At 38.2% G+C, this 19693-nt stretch overlaps 1 protein-coding gene across 1 annotated transcript in view; it reads right to left on the reverse strand.

Moving 5' to 3' along the window:
• Nucleotides 1–8457: 8457 nt before the first annotated feature.
• The window catches only part of LOC122464968 (protein eyes shut homolog), a 31753-nt gene continuing 20517 nt past the window's right edge, over nucleotides 8458–19693 (reverse strand). Inside the window, exon 3 of the mRNA XM_043542445.1 lies at nucleotides 8458–9102. Coding sequence (XP_043398380.1) covers nucleotides 8877–9102 — 226 coding nt within the window. The 3' untranslated portion in view covers nucleotides 8458–8876. The remainder of the gene's footprint in view (nucleotides 9103–19693) is intronic.

Consider the following 19693-nt stretch of genomic DNA (forward strand, 5'->3'; position numbering starts at 1 on the left):
ACAGCTTGATTCCCCTTCACAAACAGAAGGGTTGGGATTTTTTAAACCAGTTAAAAGTCTTCTAGAATATCAGCTAGACCTCTCACAACAACTATTTATGTAATAGGATAGCACAAGACTCCAATCCCATTACACAAATAGGAAAAAAGGTGACGGACTGGCCAATCCCTCCATTTTGCTGCCTTCCCAGGGTTTTGAAATGCAAGTCCCTGTTTTTAACTTTCTGATTGAATAGGGCTGCTCCTAGCCAAGTCTTGCTGCACAGTTCGCTGGAGGCTTTGTTCTCCTTGAAGCGCCGATAGCGTTGCTTTCTGCAAGAGCTGAGCACGACAGCATACCATCTCACAGTGTACCATGCTGCCTGTAGCTTCACAAGAAATACGATGAGGTTGGCATCCAGCACTTCTAATCAAATTATATTAGTTACAGTTTTAATCTCACTCACAGTAATCAATTAACTCTGTGGATCGCTGCCATATTTAATATCTAGAATGCATCATTTTTTTTTCTGTTGTCACAATAATGTTAATGGGATTTGTGCAGTTTTCTCTGTGCACCACAGCCATTACGAAAAGGTTCCATTAGCTTGCAATTATGTCTCAGTTTTCCTGAGTGCTTCAGTCAACTTTTCCTTAAAGAAAGATGGGCACAGGAGGGATTTTATTTCCGCACTGATATCAGCGTTTTCTCCCCCCATATAGTTGTGCCACACCAGCACTAAACCCAGCAGTCTTCACAGCAAGGTAGAGAGGTGATATGTGTATAATGGTGAGTGCCTATACCAAGGCATCGCTGCAAATTGGATCAAGAAAAAGAAGTTGAAATCCCTGTAAGTGTGCTATGGCTGTATTGATTGTAAAATAAAAATCAAACGTGCATTTCCACTGCAGCAAGGCATCCTGATTTGGCCGGTAACGTAAGTGTAATTACAAAACCAGAACCTCAGGAAAAAGATACAGTCTTTAATACCACTCCTGTTTTGGTTCAGGGTCAGTAAACTCAATAAGAGCATAGCTAAGATACCCAGTTTATTAATAACTTTACTAAGAGTGGAAAAAAAAAGATGAGAATATTATAGACCAAAGAAAGAGAGAGAGGCAGGAAAAAAAGAAACACAATTTTTATACATGTGCTACCTATACCTGAGAAAAATCCTTTCAAATGATGTTCAGTTTGAATACAGAACTAAACTCCACCCATATGGGTGATACCAAACCATACAGAAGGAAACAAATTCCACAATTTTCCCTTGCAGAATAGCCTCTGCATTTTTCCATTGGGATGGGGATTTCCCTTTATGCATGAAAAAGCAACCGTCTTGCAAACAACCCCCCAATACCCTGAAATCTATGAGATCACTATGAAGGTAGGAGCACAAGAACCCAAGTTCACTGGAGCCATGCTGCCAGGTACAACCCCTAGCTACAGCTGTCCTCAGTCTCATCTTCAAGGGAGATATCCTCACTGTGGAGAGTGGGCAATAGCAATGTAATACAGGTTCTGGCATGTCCCAAGAAATGTCATTTGGGCCCAGGGGGATGATCTGAGCCCTTTGGCCTACACTCTACTTACTATCCCACCAAGTATGGATTCATAGGCCTCTGAAACCAGGGGTTTAAGGAAACAGTGGTGTGCCACTACCCCATCGTTTCTGTAGGAGGAGGAGGAGAAGGAGATTCATGTACGATAGATAGATAGATCGATCAGAGGCTATCTATCTATGTGTGTGAAATTCTCATCAACATGCCAGTCCCTTTATGAGGGGCAAGAGGGCCAGAGTGGCATCAAGGAGGTCTAAAAGTCCTGGTTCTGGAAGTGGGAGGGTTCCCATGCGCAGGTATTGTGGAAGAGAGCTGCAAAGCTGCCCTCTGAGGACCAGCTGACAAGCCCTGGCATATGAGGTGTGCTGGGATGAGAGAGGTATATCAGAAGGGAGTCTGCAGCATGCAGCACTGTGGAATGCTGCAGCCCTCAGGGCAGCCTTGAAAAGATGCTGTAACTTAAGCTCCCAGTGTTGACACTGGAGGACAAAAGCCAGCTTAGCCCTCCTTTCCACTGGGCTGCAAGTTCTGTGCTGCACCTCAAAGACACAGGAGGGAATCTAACCTCATGATCTGCCCCACAGTTCTCTTAGGAAGATGAACCTGCACCACTGAAATCAATCTGAGTTTTACCATTAACTTCAGAGGTCTGTTTCTCCAGTGCCTTGCTCTTTGTTTAGTCATTTACTGTACGTGCAATGTGGGTGCAAATGATAACCAAGTCAGAATGATAGCATTTTGCAGACATTTTGCAGAGGTATAGGTAATTATCCGGGGTGCAAGACAGTGGATAACGAAGACCACTGGGAGAGGATCACGGCCAATATTGGGAAATGGAGATAACCCCATTGAACGGGATCCTTGAGAGTCATCAGTAATCCATTGTGCCTCACACCGTTTTTGTAAATTAAGAGGGTATAACCAGTTGAAAATTATTCTGTAAACTGTCTATTTAATTTCAGAAAATCACATCAGATTAAATAATTTAAAAAACCAAAACTGGCTGCAAGAACTAGACACAGCCCTGAACTCTCTGGATTTCACTTTTATTTAACCAATAAAGATATTAATTAGCAGAGGGTTATTAGCAGAGGGTTAGTTTAATCTTTTGTGAAAATACTGCAAAAAGATAGAAGAAACAGATTTTAAGTGTGAAATTTTGTTTTTCAAGGCCCAGGGTACTTGGTTGCTTTGGCTGCAATATCAGAACTCTATTGATTCTCACAGATTAGTTGGTTGGCTAAAATTACTAGACATTACATAGCTAGAAAGGCTTAAAAAAAGGGGAGGCGGGATTATAAAAAGTCTCTTCAAATTCAGAGAAAAAAATATAAGAAGCCTGGTATTGTAAATTTCAAGAATGTTTCTTCCAACTACATTTCTGAGAAAAAAAAAAATTAAATGTAATCTCTTCCTAGAAAAATCCCCAATTAACAATCTCTGTATATGAAGTGGGCTACAAGGAAAATAGTCCAAAAAATTTGATCTTAAGAAATGTTGGGTCTGATTTTTTTAAAAAAATGTCTGCCAGTTTGCTTTTGACATATTTATTTTCTCAGTAAAAACCAAGGAATTTACTAGACATGCTAGAAAGATTTCTTGTGCACATATTGATTAAAATGTTCCATATTTATATTTAATAATAATAATAATCAGTAGCATCACAAAGCCCTTTGCAGACTGTATAGCTGTGGTTTATTCTCCTGGCTTCTGGGATGGAAAATGATTGCTGTTCTGTTCCGTCAATAATTCACATCTGTTTCAAGTGAAGAAATGAATAACAAATTTTTCAATAAAATTACAGAGCAAATTTTTGGTATTTGGAATGTAATTAGTCAATTGAGAATATAGCTAAAACAGAGATTTAATACCCCTACTCTGCAAAAAAATGCCTTGGGGTCTTTAATGACCGAAGATAGTCCAGACCTCACTTTTAAGGCTCACCCAAAAGATGGCATGTCAAACAATGCAGTGTCCAATAACATTATGTTAGGACATTGCTTCATACTGACTTGAAGGGAAGGGAACTGATTGCTAAGACTGAATCATCAGTACAATTTAGATTTTCCTTGACGGTATCTCTTCCCAGTACAGCTTAGTTTATGAGATCTGAAAAGATCACAGCCCAAGGTGTTAGAGGGTAAGAATTGAAATAAGGTGTCCTTGTGCTGAATAGTGAGATGATCTTAACAGAAAAGCCTTGTTACTCATGCTTCCAGAATCAGCTATAAGGCATTATCAGTGCCCTGTATTTATATCCACGCCCATGGGATTAAGTGAAACTGTACAATACCATGTTATGAAATGATTGCAATAATGACATAATTAGAGTTACTACTGAATTTTCATTACAAACCCAATTTTGCCCTTTACCCCCCAAAATCCACAAAAACATTTATATCATATTCAAAATCGGTAGACTGCACCTGAGACCAAGGTGAATATTTTATGGATAACATATAGTGAATCAGACAAGTATTCCTCATTATGACACTCTACTTATTGAGAAGCTCACCACAGTTCCTTCCAAAGAGTGTTGGTTGTTGGGTATTTTTTTGGCCACTTTGAAACAAAAAACTCCAAATCAAAACTGAAACAAAGAGAAAGTGCTAGTAAAATGGGTTTTGCCTGTTAGCTGAAATCTAATACTAAGGACCAAACTGTATTTGAGTAATGTGAAATTACAGACATATCAACATTTTCTTTAAGAACCAGGGAACTAAGGAACCAGGGTTCTGGTGACCATTGTATAGCACATAACAGGACTGTTGCAAACATAAATATTATTTATTAAAATAAATATATAAATCTCTACTCTTTTTCTATGCAGAAATGGAGCTCAACAATGTAACCTAATCACTAGCATGGCTTGTCAATGGAAGAGAAAATTATTTTTCATATACAAAAGTTCACAAGGGATTCTCCACCCCACAGTATATCTGCAACACTCTGAGAAACCAAGGTGAATATGCAAAAGGTCAGTTAAGAATTAGTTGAAAATTGGGCTAATGAAATGCTGACTTGTTGGAGAAACCCAATCCTTGCAGATCTAATAAACCATCTGACTGCCTGAAGGTCAGTGGAAGATTTGCCATTAACTTGAAAGAGAGCTGGAGGGTGTGCAACAAGACCACAGCTTTATAATCTTGCTCTTAGTCTGAAAATAACATTTAAGGGTGACAGAAGTGTCAGTGTGACTCTCTGTTAGTGATGATTAAACTTACTCGTGGCCAGCAGCGGATCATCACATAGCCCCATCACATAGCCCCTGGCCAATTTGGGGGCCCCCGCAGGAGTGCCAGAACCTGGGTAGAAATGGGGGGGCCCACCAGTGCGGGAACTGTGACCCTGCTCCTCCTCTTCCCCCCCCAGCCCTTTCAGATGGGGGGGTGAGGGGGAAGAGGAGGAGCCGTGGGTGGCATCCCATGGTGAGATAGGTGCGGTGGGGGAGTAGGGGGCAAATCCTTTTGTATTCAAGGCCCCAATAAATCTTAATCTGCCTCTGCTCTTGGCTTTCAAGCTTGGACAGATTTTTAGAAAAGTGCGCAAAACTTTATCTTTCATTATGTTTGGATGCTGTACTTCATCTTATTTTTAGGAAACACACCATTTATATATGGTAATATATTCTAAATATAATTATGCAAATAAGATTCACTGACAATTTTTTTTTAAACAAATGCAAACTTTCAGCAAAAGATCAAATCCTTCATATTTCTTTCCATTTCCTCCTCTGCCCTTTGTTGTTGCTTGGTGTAGCACAAACTCAATGGAGAATTAGGAGATGATATTTTGAAATTGAAAGGATAACAAATTTATTCTTCTCCCATATGGTTATAATGAGATAAACAGCTGAAGTTTTACCACTTAAAAGGCCAGAAGAAAAAATATATAAGATGTAGTTACCTTGATTTATATACACTTGTGTTTATTAATAATCAAATTAATCTCAATGTCATTTGTGAAAGAAACCCTAATCCCATTTACATGGAATTATAGACATTTATTTAGAAAGAAACCTTTAGAAGTTGGTATTTTAATAAAGAAATAAAGAGGACACACATATATAACTGTAACATTTCTATAAATTGTTTCCTAGAGTAGACTGAGAGGATCTAGCTCAGGTGTCAGAACATTAGAAATTTTGGATTATATTCCAGCTCTGCCACTAATAAAGCACATTACCTTGGAAAAGTCACTTTACCTCCCTGCCTCTCATTTTCTTCCTCTGTATAATTCTCATAATGATCTCACAAAGGTGATAAAAGCACTATGTAAATACAAATTAATGTTATAAAGAATTATGGGGCAGACCCTTAGAAGGCATAAACTGTCATAGCTCCACCATGGAAGTCCATCAGTGAAGGGGAATGCCATATGACAAAATACAAATGGTATGCACAGAATGTGATAGATTCAGCAGCACTGTCCAGTTGCTTTGTGCCACTCCAGCAAGGAAAAGAGGCCAGGACATACGCTAAACTTAACCAGTCAGTCAAAGTGGAATTACAACTGCTGTGTGTCACTGAAGCACTACAAACAGACACAATGTATGGCAAATGTAACCCATTTCTGAATTAAGGGTCTGATTTCGCACTCCGTTTCCCTAGTTTTATTTGGTCTTAACTCCACTGAATCCAATAGAGTTAAAGCAGAGTAAAACCAGTGTAGAAGGACGAAGAAGGTGGCCCTATATATTTTAACAATTTGGCATAAGGGAGTATGCTCAAAGTATATTTTTAAATGGCCATAGGGAAATTTATTAGAATTCTCTGAAATTTCATGGGTAGTTTTACAGCAACATATAGTTGTGATATTACAGTATATTTCCTTCACTGTTAAAAACATATCCATCAATATATTGCACGCCATATGCAGATACAGACACCTATACTACAGTCTAATCTAGTTCTGACCAAAGGATTAAGAACCAAAAATGCTTGAGTTCTAATCTTAGCTGTGACACCAACACTCTCTGTAGTCTTGGAAAAGTCATTTATATTCTGTCTCAGTTTCCCCATCTGTAAACCGGGATAACAACACTTCCCTACACACTTCCCATTTTATATTTTCTCCTCATTTTGTTTGGAAAGTTGCTCCTCTGGCACCTAAATATTTCTTTCTTATTAAAGCTTTATGTATTTGGCGCTTATGAAGTTTAACAACACTGAGCTTTTATGCAGAGAAGGAATCTGAAGTAATGACAGTTAAGATCTTCAATGTTATAATAATAGTAAACCCACAAACATAAATCACTGCAGCAATTATAGCCGCACAAATAACATGATTAATGCAATCAACTCTTAGTGTGAGTATTTGACAACGACATTTAATCCCCTTCAAATGTACTGATCTTGAATTCTCTGCAATTGAACACAGTATAGTAAACTAGTAAAGATACTTAATATAGCATGGAAGTAATTACACCAAAACATATCCTCAGATTTCAGAAATAATATGATATTAATTTCAACCTCTGATTCAAAATATCATTTTTCTGTGTGCAGTTTTGTTTGTATTCCCAAACTGATTTTTGTAACGGTCATGAAACAGCCTTCATGACCAGCTGAAAAATCTAACATAGAAATAAAGGTATTTAAACCATACATTATCTATCTTTTGAAGGCATGATAAACCTACACCAAGGACCAGGTCCTATAATCCTAGCTCAGGGGAAAAAAAAAAAGAAATCCAGTGAAATGAATGGGAGTTTTGTCTGAGTAAGGACAGCAGGATGAGGCCCTTAGAGTCAGCTATTTATAAGCTTCCCGCTTTGCCTTTTCTCTGGCACCTCAGCTATATGTTCTTGCATTAGCATAAGAACCAATACAAGTTTAGTAAGGGCAGCATAAGAGGGAGCCATGACCATATATAATTTGCCAGTTTGTGAGAAATAATCCCAAATTGTAGGACTACAGTTTTACTAAACCACAGGGTTCTAACACCTACTTCTGCTGTCAAGCCTTCTGTCCACCTCTCCATATCACCGAAGGGTATTTACTACAATTCTCTCTCTCTCTCTCTCTCTGCTGCTCATCTTTCGATCAATTTGTTAACTCTAGTTTAAGATTGGTGAGATATGTGACTAACAAAGCTACCGATAAAAAGCAAGGAGCTAAGCAGTTAAATCATTCAAACCCTGCCACCTGTGCTAAATTCATCAGTTCCCCTTCTGCACATTAACTGTCTCCCTTCCACACCTCACATTATCTTTACTCTCATTTGGCATAACCAAGAAAGAAGAGAGTCAATTAAATAAATGAGAATCTGATTCACCCTACATTGATGACAAATTGCAGCTGCGTTTCAAGGAAGAGCCATGCACTAACATTGACACAACTTTTGCTCTGGATAATCGTTCACAGGTAATACTTGTTATCTCTGAGTAATTGGTTAGATTAATACCTTTATTAGGAGGGTAAACAAAAGTTGTAATGCACTTTCAAGATTAAGAGTAACACAGTTTAATTCCTGAAAAGTAGATCTTTTAGTACCTTAATTCCAGCACCCAATTTAAAGTACTGTGAACCAATTTGTGTTGTGTCCTTGACTAGGATGGAGCCCTGCCTGTATTTTTAAATTAGTATGACACCATTTCTTTCTTACCTTTCAAATACTAATGATGCAGTAGTTAATTTGTATTAAAATCCCAGTAAACAAAGGATTTTGTTAGATCTTGTCTCATAAAAAAGACACAGAAGTGTCCACATGGTATAAGATTTGTACCGAGCATTATTCACCTGGTTTAAAAGATTAAAGCATCATTGATGACTTTTTCCAAACAGTTCCATTTAAATTCTGGGTAGTAGATTTGAATATCTTACTTTATAAAAGAATATCTTTACAACCCCTATAACCTGAGAATCTATTTTTACTGGTAGATAGAGAGTGCAAGTCCTGGCTCTACCACACACACTCCAGTAGAATGAACGCTGGGTGTGACGAACGGTATTTACGTTGAACAAAAAAGTAAAATTAGTATAAACGCTACCAAAACTGTTCATTTGCTCATAGTTAAAGTTAATGAACTTGTCCAGTATTTCCCTGAGAAATTCACTCAGAAAAAATCCTCCATAGCAAGAAATAAGTGCACATTTCCCTTGTGTCAGAACCTGGCAGTAGTGACACCAACATTTTTCAAGTGTACTTTTATGAATAATGTACTCTCCTAAAAGTGTGCTTACACAACAGTGTTTGGTTTTAGATTTTAAAAATATGGTCACCTTTTCGATAGGAATGGGTCAGTAGCAAACAAGGTGTTCCAGGGAACAATGCAGTCTCCTGGAGTTCCACTGCAAAAATAGTGTTTAACCCATGCTGTGTATGTGTTTAGAATTACTCCTCACAAGACAGTAAATTACAGTCTCCCTTAAAAAAAGAAAAGAAAAATGAGAGAGAGAAAGAGAATACCTGTTTTTTTGCGTAGCGATGAGGCAAACCACCTATAAATATAGGACCTGTCTCAAGCCAAACTGAACTTGACCAGAGATCGGTAGGCATGCTTATCTTCGTAGAAATACCCAGGACAGACATTTCAGCACCACATGGTATCATGTCTTGCCTGCATAAATTTAGAAATAGCAAGATTTTACAACCATACCATACTTCACATTACTGCCTGTCTGACAAATTAATTAGGCTATTACTAAATCAAAGAAATAGCACATCTTATATTAAAGCCAATAAACATAATAGAAGACTTTTGATCAACAAGCTATAAACTGGCATATCTTTAGAGTCTGAGCTCCATAAAAAATGAAGTTTTATTGTAAAACTCAATTGTATAATTGGTCAGGGTGGAGGGAAGGGGCAGATGAAACTAATTGAAATTAATGAATAACAAATCATTTTTTTTAACAGTAACAAGTAAGATTTAGTGTGGGGGAAAAAATGATTATCTCTTGACCTACTACTATGTTTTAAACAATAAATTTCCTGGGATGTGTGTGTGTGTGTGTGGGGGGGGGGGGAGATACAAGACCAAAAAGCCAACAAAAATAGGTTTCTTTGAAGGACTTTGTGCCCAGTCCTGTAATATTTACTGACAGGAACACCTTTCTCATGTATTAAAGCTGCAAGATGAGGCCCTGTAATTGCTAAATATAGGCTTAATATCATTGCAAGATGTATATCAGTGAAGCATTCGGTGCTGACTTCAATTTAGATAAGAGGCAGAGTCAGGAACAAATTGTTAACTGTAAATACTTAAAAGAAAAACTAAGTATTGCACTTTCTTTTAATAATAGAACATTAATTTATGTTCCTTTAACCAACCAGCAGCAAACACTCTGCCTTCCTTTTCTCTGCACAGCAGGAACGTAGAGTCTGTTTAAGAGCCAGACCAAAGCACTAAAGTTTGGCCAGCTGGCTGATTAATATGATTCAAGGATCTTCATATTGCAGCTGTAACAGGAAGGTATGCCGCAAATGAACAAAATCAAAAGCAGAGGCTACCTATCTAATGTAACTAGGATACTGTGGATAAATACATGAATTCAGTTAATCTTAGGTAACACAGAGCTAGCTGCAGAAGCCTTGATTGGTGACACATAGCTCATGAAAGCCAGTCTTTTTTTATTTTCTTCCTTCTCCCAACCACTGACACGCAAAATGAATTCTCCAAGAAGTGTCTTACTTTGCCAATTATTTCAGTGGGAGCAAAAGCAGACCTACATTAGCAACATTTGTAGATAGTGGTATATGTTTATTTTCTGCATAATTTGTTTGTACTCCTTTCATGAAATCTTTAATCATGCCAACACACTTATTGCATTTAAACAGAAGGGACTACATTCTAAACACTTTCACAAGCAAAATACTTTTTCCACACTATGTAAATGTCCTTTAGAATGTAGCAGGATGAAAACAATAAGGTCTCAGGTTTAACAGAGAATGATATACTTTCTAGTTTGTATGTTCTGCCCATAAAGTCAACTTGTTGACTAGAATTAGATAGGAGAGATATCATTCTTTGTTAAATTCTCTGAAATATTTTTAAAAAATGGTGGAAAGGATGCCATCCTCATGAAATTATTATTTAAGACATTTCCATGAAATTTAGCTTTTTTCTGTTATTCTGGTGAAATACAATTAAAGCTTGTACTGCATAGTCAAAATATGACATTTTAAATCTTCTCATATTTTCATTTTTTAAAGAATGGAATGGTTTAATTATTCCAGCAGGATTTGTGCCATTTACCTGAATATGTGGGTTCAAACTATAGTTCCCTGATAAAAACTGGTAGAACACTTATTAGATTGAATCTCAGAATGTCTTCCTTAGCATTGTAAAGGTGCAGAAGGCATACACTTTTTAATTTAATTTTATTTTCATTATACAATAATTATTTTGCATTTAGAAACAATAAGTTATAAGAATCGTGTGGCTTGTTCCTGCTCCTGTATATCAATGGGGAAATGAATACAGCAGCACATTCTTTGTAGAAGATCATATCTGTATTAATTGTGTTGGACAAGCCTAGCGTTAACAAGATTACACATTATGTAATTATCCCCATTAAAATATTCAAATAGGACCCAGGATGGCATTTCTTTAGAGGTTGAAAGGAAAAAATGCTGCTATAATTCTTTGTTTCAATTTCACTGCATAGGTTTTGCCTTCAGACTCTTCTAATCAAATATTAGAAGCATTCTAATAGCCAAAATTAAGGAAAAGAGGAAGGAGAAAATTGTTGTCAAAGGTATTAAGTGAAAGAAGATTTTTGCAGAGATTCTATAGGGATTTTGTACACACATGTGCACAAGGACACACACACACACCATACTAATCACTTGCATACTACAAAGTCTGCTGGCAGTGTTTCTTGCTTATGCACTATGATAGTTTTGCTAACAGTTCCAAGTGACCGTGTTGCTCTGTGTAGCTTGAAAGTTGTCTCTCTCACCACCAGAAGTTGGTCCAATAAAATATATTACCTCACCCACCTTGTCTCTCTTGTCAACATTCAAGTATTTCTATTAGGTTTAAACCCAATGTGGCATTTTGGATGTGTGTCCCAGAACAGGGATCTGTAGAGATAATTTTTTAAGAGAATCTGATACTTAGATGTCTAAAACTTTTCCCTTTCTTCAGGGATGAAAGTAACATTAAGCACTTACCAGTATGGGGGCCGGTTCCGACCCTGGGAAGGGGCGGGGCCTCGGGCGGAAGGGGCGGGGCTGGGGGTCAGTATCCCTCAGTCATCTCATCCGCACTCCCTGGCCAGTGCCGCCTGGGGCTCCAGCGGCACTGGCCACAGCCGTGCTTTAACATCAGCTGAGTACGGGCTGGTACCGATGGCAACTTTTTACTGGTACGCCGTACTGGCCCATACCAGCTTACTTTCACCCCTGCCTTTCTTTGATAATGGGAAGCATTTTTCCTGCAATATATGAAACCTAATTTATTAGGGTTTTTTATTCATCCACAGCTGCGCTGAAGGAATGGAAGCTGCCCATATAACTTGTTTATGAAAGTTACTAAGGAATATTCATTCCTTCACATATTTTTGAGCAGCAACTCTAGAATTAATAACATGTACATATGTAGACTTATATTAAAATTGTAAATAGCATGCACAGCTGATATGCTTCATAATAGTCTATACATGCACTTGTGTGCCAATCAACAATGTATTTATATAAGTAGAGATATTGTTTTTGCATATGCAAATATCATATTTTGAAACTTGCCCAGTACTTTATATTAAGAGACCAAGCTCTTGCAATTCAACACTGTGCACTTGTTTCACCTTATGCTTATTAGTGTTCCAGCCATGTACCTTTTGATTGTGCTTGATTGAATCTTATACGGACTGACCAGATTAGACTAACAACCTTAAAACATTATTGTTTAGCATTTGTGGATGATACAATTGCCTGACAGTACATGCACTGTATAAATTTTCCATCAAGCATTTAAAATACTTTTTCTACAATCAGCACATACGGTGCTTTAAAGGTCAAGGGAGAAGATGAGGATTTTTGCATAATTATAAATGTAGAAATGCATACAGAAAAGTACTTCTGGTGGTGAAACTACTGGTAATTGTGCCTCAGCCCAAAATAGCAGTAATTGTTCAGATTCATAATTTGTGCTTGCATAAATGTAATCATTAAATACTGACCTATTAATTATAACCTTGAAGATGAGTTATGTCTATGTAGAATTAAATCCATTGCCCAAAGCCATTCAGGGTGGAAGGATGGAAAGGTCAGACAACTATTTGATATACCACAGGGATAAGGGTTCCTTAACATTACAATAACATTTGCATGAATTCTATATCTCTGCATGTGGTGTCCCCATACTTCTTGGCATTTATTAGTGATGATTAAATAAAGTGCATTGGATTGTGGCAATATGGTAAAAAGCAATAAAGCAAACATATTTCATTTTTCTAGATTTATCAAATGTCAGTAAGGCTGGGAATCAGGATTCTCTCAAGTATCTGGTCTTCCTGAATGAAAGGAAAACCACTGATCCAAAAAGAAGACTGAAACTTAACTTGTCTCCAACAATTTCACTTTCGATTTGATCATTATAAACGATCTCCTTGTTGAATATTTACTGTAAGCATAAAATTTTAAGTTGGAAAGTTAAGATTCCTTCTATAGAGCAAGAATAACAATAAGAGTTGCAACTGCTATATCCAAGTATGATTATATATCAGAGTGTAAATTACAGTAATAAAGGGACACTCATGTTAAAATCCATATATATATTTTAAACAACAACTTCCTTAACTATGTTACAAGCAGCATCTTAGATTCTTGAAGCTGATTGTGGGGAGCGGGGTAGGTACTTTGTTTTACCTTCACTATGTGAAATGTTCCCTTTTTGCATTTCTTAGACTGAATTGTGAAAAAGACTAGTCAATTTTACTTTACTCAGGCTATGTCTACACTACTGCAGGATCAACGCTTCTGCGATCGATGCACTGGGGATCGATTTAGCGGGTCTAATGAAGACTTGCTAAATCGATGGCAGAGCGCTCTGGGGTTGACTCCGGTGCTCCACTGGGAACGAGAGGAGAGTGTCTCCTGTCGACCCAGCATGGTGTAGACACCACAGTAAGTCGACCTAGGCTTTCACTGTCTGTTTTCATGCAGGAGCATCTTGTTGCAACCATTGCATGGCAATATTTTTCATTTTAAAAAAATCCCATGAAAATATTTACATAATGGAAACAAATTTGATCCAACAGTATGCTTCTACAAAGCTTTGAGTTTCTGATAGGACCTCGACCCTTTATTCAGCCTCTTGATTCTGGCTCCACACAGAGTTGCAGGATCAAGAAACAAGGCAGTAAAATTTAGAGAATAAGGCAAAACCTCACACAGTTTATCAGTAAGTTTATGTAGGTGAGGAACATCTACCTCTGTCTCCTAGTCATGAAGTATTTGCTATGTAGCTTCATCATCTTACACGTATTATAGCTGCTGGTGCTGATTTCCCCCCATTGGGTCTAACAGAAAGCACACAAGCTAATGTTGCTGAGGAACTAAGGAGTCAAAAACTTACTGTTTCTTACTGCTACATGCAGTAGTCCTGTCCATTCAGGTATGGGGGCTGATTTCTTCCCTAGCTTGTTTTTTTTTTTCCTTTTATTGTGAGGCACTGTCAACTATCCCATAGAGCAGGGGTTCCCAAACTTGGTTCGCGGCTTGTTCAGGGTAAGCCCCTGGTGGGCCGAAGACACACTGTTTACTTAAGCATCTGCAGGTACGGCTGCTCGCAGCTCCCAGTGGCCGTGGTTTGCCATTCCCGGCTAATGGGAGCTGTAGAAAGCGGCGCGGGCTGGGCCACCACTTCCCGCAGCTCCCATTGGCTGGGAATGGTGAACCGCAGCCACTGGGAGCTGCAAGCAGTTGTACCTGTGGACGCTCAGGTAAACAAAGCGTGTCACAGCCCACCAGGGGCTTACTCTGAATAAGCCGTGAACCAAATTTGGGAACCCCTGCCATAGAGTGTTAACCATAAGTTGTCACACACAAAACATTATAGAAGGGGACAGGAAGGAGATTGCTTTTGTTTTTTTATTCCCAGGAATGACTACATATGTTAATATTCTTGTGTTTGTCCCAAGAAAGCCATTTTGTGCCTTGAGAAATAATTGCATACCTACCTCAAACAGTAAACTAAAAGCGGTGAGTTTTCCAATGGTTGATGTCCTAATACACTGAATATTTATGGCATTTGAAAAATAAATAAATAAAACCAAGGAAAAGATCCTAAATTTCAATGAATTCAGACAATGTTTCGCCTCTGAAATTTAAGAAAAAGTCTTATTTGCAGTAGAGTTGAACACAGTTGAAACCCTGAACTCAAACATGCCTGAGCATTGGCAAAATTCAGATCCAGCTTTGAACTTCAAACCTGGCACCTTTTCTGTAAAAGGTGGAAGTAAGAATAGATTACTCACCTTGTACAGTAACTGGAGTTCTTCAAGATGTGTCCCCCTGTGGGTGCTCCATTTTGAGCGTGCCTGTGCCCTGCTCCTGTGATCAAAGATTTTTCACAGTGGTGCCCATTCAGTCCATGCATAGACTCCACACATCCTCATGCCTCACACCTAGGCTATATGGGGTTGCATGGGTAAACTGTGCTCAGGTCCTTCTCCACCACAAAGCCCCATAAAGGTGATTTCAAAGCAGAGAGGAAGGAGGGCAGGCAGTGAAGCTCCCACATCATCACACATCTTGAAGAACTCCAGTGACTGCCCAAGGCAAATAACCTCTCTTTCTTCTTTAAGTAGTGTCCCTGTTGTTGCTCCACTTCAGGTGACTTCCAAGCAGTACTCTCCTAACATGGGAGGTTTGGAGCAGAGTTCAATACAGAAGAGAGAATTGGGTTGCCCACAGCTGCATCTGATCTTGCCACAGACACCAGGGTGTAATCATTAAACTGTTGTCATAGATAAATCTAATAATGAGCATGGAGCTAGTGGCTCAACTGCATGTTTCATAAAGCAATTAAGGACAATATTCACCTAGGAGTAGGCTCTCTTATTTGTGGGGAGATATTTGACAAAGCTTTCAGGAATCTTGCCTTAGTTGGGTGAGCAAAGAGGAAAAATAAAACCATGGGTGTATCTGACTGCCTGAAAAACAAACAAACAGGGAGCTCAAAACTTCAACTCCTCATGACAGAGAACTCGCTGCACCTGGCCTCTGACCTAAGGGTGTGTGAACGTCTGTTACTACTGCTAAATGAACTCTAATAGAATTCATAGAAAGGCACAACGTCTTGTATTCCAACAGGTAAGAAAGAAAGAAAGAAAGAAAGAAAGAAAGAAAGACTAAAAGGTAAGTAACTATAAACTAACTCTCTGCCTTAATGCTCAACAGAGAACAGGCGCACTTTGCAGACTCCCTCTCAGGCCAGAGGCAGTTGAGAAGGACTGAGGGCGGTTCAACCGTGCAGCTCCATCTAGCCTCTGTGCAGGGCATGAGGATGTGTGGGGTGTATGCATAGGACAAATGGGCACTACTACCGAAAATCTCTGATCAAAAGTGCAGGGCATAGGTGCACCTGAAGTGGAGCACCCACAGAGATGCTTGAAGAAGCAAAGGAGTACTTGTGGCACCTTAGAGACTAACCAATTTATTTGAGCATAAGCTTTCGTGAGCTACAGCTCACTTCATCGGATGCATGTAGCTCACGAAAGCTTATGCTCAAATAAATTGGTTAGTCTCTAAGGTGTCACAAGTACTCCTTTTCTTTTTGTGAATACAGACTAACACGGCTGCTACTCTGATACTTGAAGAAGAAAGATTGACCTGAAGCTATTAAAACTTTGCGAATGTTGCAATCTGGAACAACACTACAGCTCAAACCTAACTCTTTTCTGTATTCTCTGTCCCTTCCATGCTCTCTTCAATGTCACTTTCATGCTTGTGACTTCTGTGGCCACACCAGCTGTGGCACCTTGAGTCCACTGTCTGTGTTATGATCAAATATCCTGACATCTCCTCCAAAAGGTGACATTTTTGAACAAAGCCTGAGGTTAGGCATGCATGAGCAATCCCGTTTTATTAATGTGTGACTTTTTATTTTATGCTCTCTTTCTTGTGACAGACTTTCATAGGAACAAAAATATAGAATGTTCAGTCATTCTCAAATGAGGGAATGAAAGAAAGAATCCTTTCAGAGACTCAAAGTTAAGTTTTGTAACAATGATGGAAAATTATTCAAAAAGATTCAGTTCCTATAGTTGAAGATTCTGAACAGGATCAGAATTATACACTGAGGATTTGTTCTTGTGGTGATCCTATATTTTCAATTCTAAACTTCTCCTTTGATGCCACAGATTTGAAAAGATTTATTACGTGATTTGTGTTGAAAATCTGGCATAATAATCTAATTAAGCTATTATCTTAAAGAGGCTATAAAACAACAGTTAGTATCAAACTAATTGGTATTATTAAGTTGTTAATAACTACTATTATGATCAATTAAGTATAATTAAATCCATCTTGCTCAATTAAAATTTTAGAAAAAAAACACTAGCTTATTCTTCCTCAACTAATATGAAAAAAAAACAATCATTACTCATGGGAAATAAAAAACATATGCCACTTATTGAGCTTTGATTTAATGACTGGTTATAATTCTAATTCAGATACTTTAAAAAATTATACTGATGCAAAATATAGAAAAAAACAGTGAGATGCTGTGAAAAAACAGTTAGATGCTCCCTAGTGGGGAGCCAGCTGTGGTCACTCAATTAGGGTGAACTGCAAAGAATGGAGCAGACAATCCCCGTAAAGCTGGTGGATATTCCAATACTTAGATTCACCAAGCCAGCATAAAACAGCTTCTTTTGACCTTACTGGTTATTCAGAAGTCCAAACAACACGGTTCCCCTAAAGAGATCCAGCCTCAGGCCTCCATCCAGGTACCCATGTCAAATATGATTAAAATGTCTGTAAATTTCATCATATAAAAGAAAAGGCTCTACCAATCCCAAAGGATCGGACACATTACTGCCCAGGTTAATGAATGTTTCAGATCTTACTCAAATACATGCGACAGCCAATTCTTATTAACTAAACTAAAATTTATTAAAAGAGAAAGAGTCTGGTTAAAAGATCAATATACATACAGACATGAGTTCAATTCATTGAGGCGCAGATTCAAAGCAGAGATGGTGAGCTCTGTAGTTGCAAAGAGTTCTTTCAGAAATAGTTCATAGGTTATAGTCCGATGTCCAAATATCATATTCAGGGCATACCAGCATAACTGGGACCTCAGTCTTGCAACTCAAACTTCCCCTGGTGAATTCTAAACAGAGCTGAGATGACAGAATCAGGACCCAAGGATCTTTTAAACAATTTCATGTCTTTTGACAAGTTGGGAGTTCAAAAGGTAATTAGCATGACTTTGAAGGAGATCCATCACCGGTTCTTGTCTATACGAACTAACATAAGGCCATTTGCTTGTTCCTCCACCATTCACAGTACTTTTCAAAGAGAGAGGAATACCAAGCTATCCCATGTTTACAATTCATTTAAATGCTAGGATCTTCTTTTGATCTCTGAACTAACAGAATACAGCATAGACAGGGACTGTTGATTAGATTGTGAACCCTACTCATACATATGCAAATACACAAAAACATAAACATTATCTCTCCACATGTCTTTTGAGGGTTATTTATTTTGCAGGATTTTTAACCGTTTCTAGCTGTGCGTCACAGATGCAAAACAACATTTAACATTAAAAAACCCTAAACCTTGGTTTTCAGACTTAGGGCTTGACCTTTCAAGAGCTTTTATTGGAATTAATGGGAGTTATATGTTTTCAGGGTTTGCCAGTTCAGGTCCTTGCAAAATAGTAACAAGCATTTTGCTTTCATTTAATAGAAAATGCAGTAGGTGAATTTAGTACTCATGAAAGGTACCTGATTGGCAGCCTTGGAGAATGTACTTCTCCATTTATTTACAGAACAAATAGAGAAGAAACTGCAGCAAAGATTGGGAAAATATACACAGCATAATGTATTAATTCTGCCTAGCATCTAGTCCATTTAAATTTCAATTTTCTCTTTCATTGCAAAATCTAAAAATACGCAGGATATCCTGCTCGCTAGGACCCCAGTTCAGCAGTTCATCCCTCTTCATTAAAGTACGTTAGCACATGCTTAACTTTTGACACACGCTCCCAAGTAACATTGACTTTAATGTACCATAAGCATGTTCTTAAGCTTTTTGCTGATTAGGAATGTATTTAAGCATATGCTTAAATGTTCTGCTGCACGGGGACCTAGTTTAATGTGTGCAAACAAACATGGTGTTTGGTTCTGTTTATTCACAGACCTTAAGATTTTTTTAAAAAAAATCCTCAGTATTTTAATTTCTACTGTTCACCCTTAAGGAAAAAGTTCTACACAGTTGAATAAGGATGAAACCAACAGGATTCTATAGAAATTACTTAACAAATAGCTAAATATTTGACAGAGTGATATCCTGTCTATAGGTTTTTTGAACCATCCTATAGAATTGCGTAACAGGGCTATAACGGTCTATGAATTTTTACAGGATGGTTTAATAAACCTATAGTAAGGATGACATGTTCAATTAATTTCATTAGGAGTTTTCCATAAAAGCCATACATAGAGATGGACAAACTGATCCTGAAAAATATGAGAGCACTCCCACAATCACATTTAGGGATCCTGAAATGTTTACTCTTCAGATCTCTTTCTCTTGTAGAGGAAAACAAGAAGTTCCACCAAAATTACTTTGTCCTCCCATTCCCTCACTCCCTACCCACTCTTATTTAGATTTAGCCCTGAATGTAGCATCTTCAGGGTTTACAAATAGCACAAGGTATTTTGGGATTTCTAGCTATGGAGTGGTCTTTGTTTTAAATGGTCCATATAAGCAATGGAACCCAGTGGGAAGAAGCTGTTATACCAGGATCTTTGCTCCCCACTATCCCTTGCAATATTGGGACTGGGGATTCAGACCGCTTTTATTAAAAAAAAAAAAAAAAAAGGACAGGGAAGGGATGGAGGAAATCCTACTGGAAGCTCTCAGAAGATTTTTCAAAAGGGCTCTTGGCCACACCCAGAAGATAGAGGTAAAAACTGTGACCAGTTAATGAGACAGTCATGCAAGCCATGCCCTTCTCCCCCTGTGCCAGCTAC

This window comes from Chelonia mydas, chromosome 3, assembly GCF_015237465.2.
Source record: "Chelonia mydas isolate rCheMyd1 chromosome 3, rCheMyd1.pri.v2, whole genome shotgun sequence".
In the NCBI taxonomy this organism is placed as follows: Eukaryota; Metazoa; Chordata; order Testudines; family Cheloniidae; genus Chelonia; species Chelonia mydas.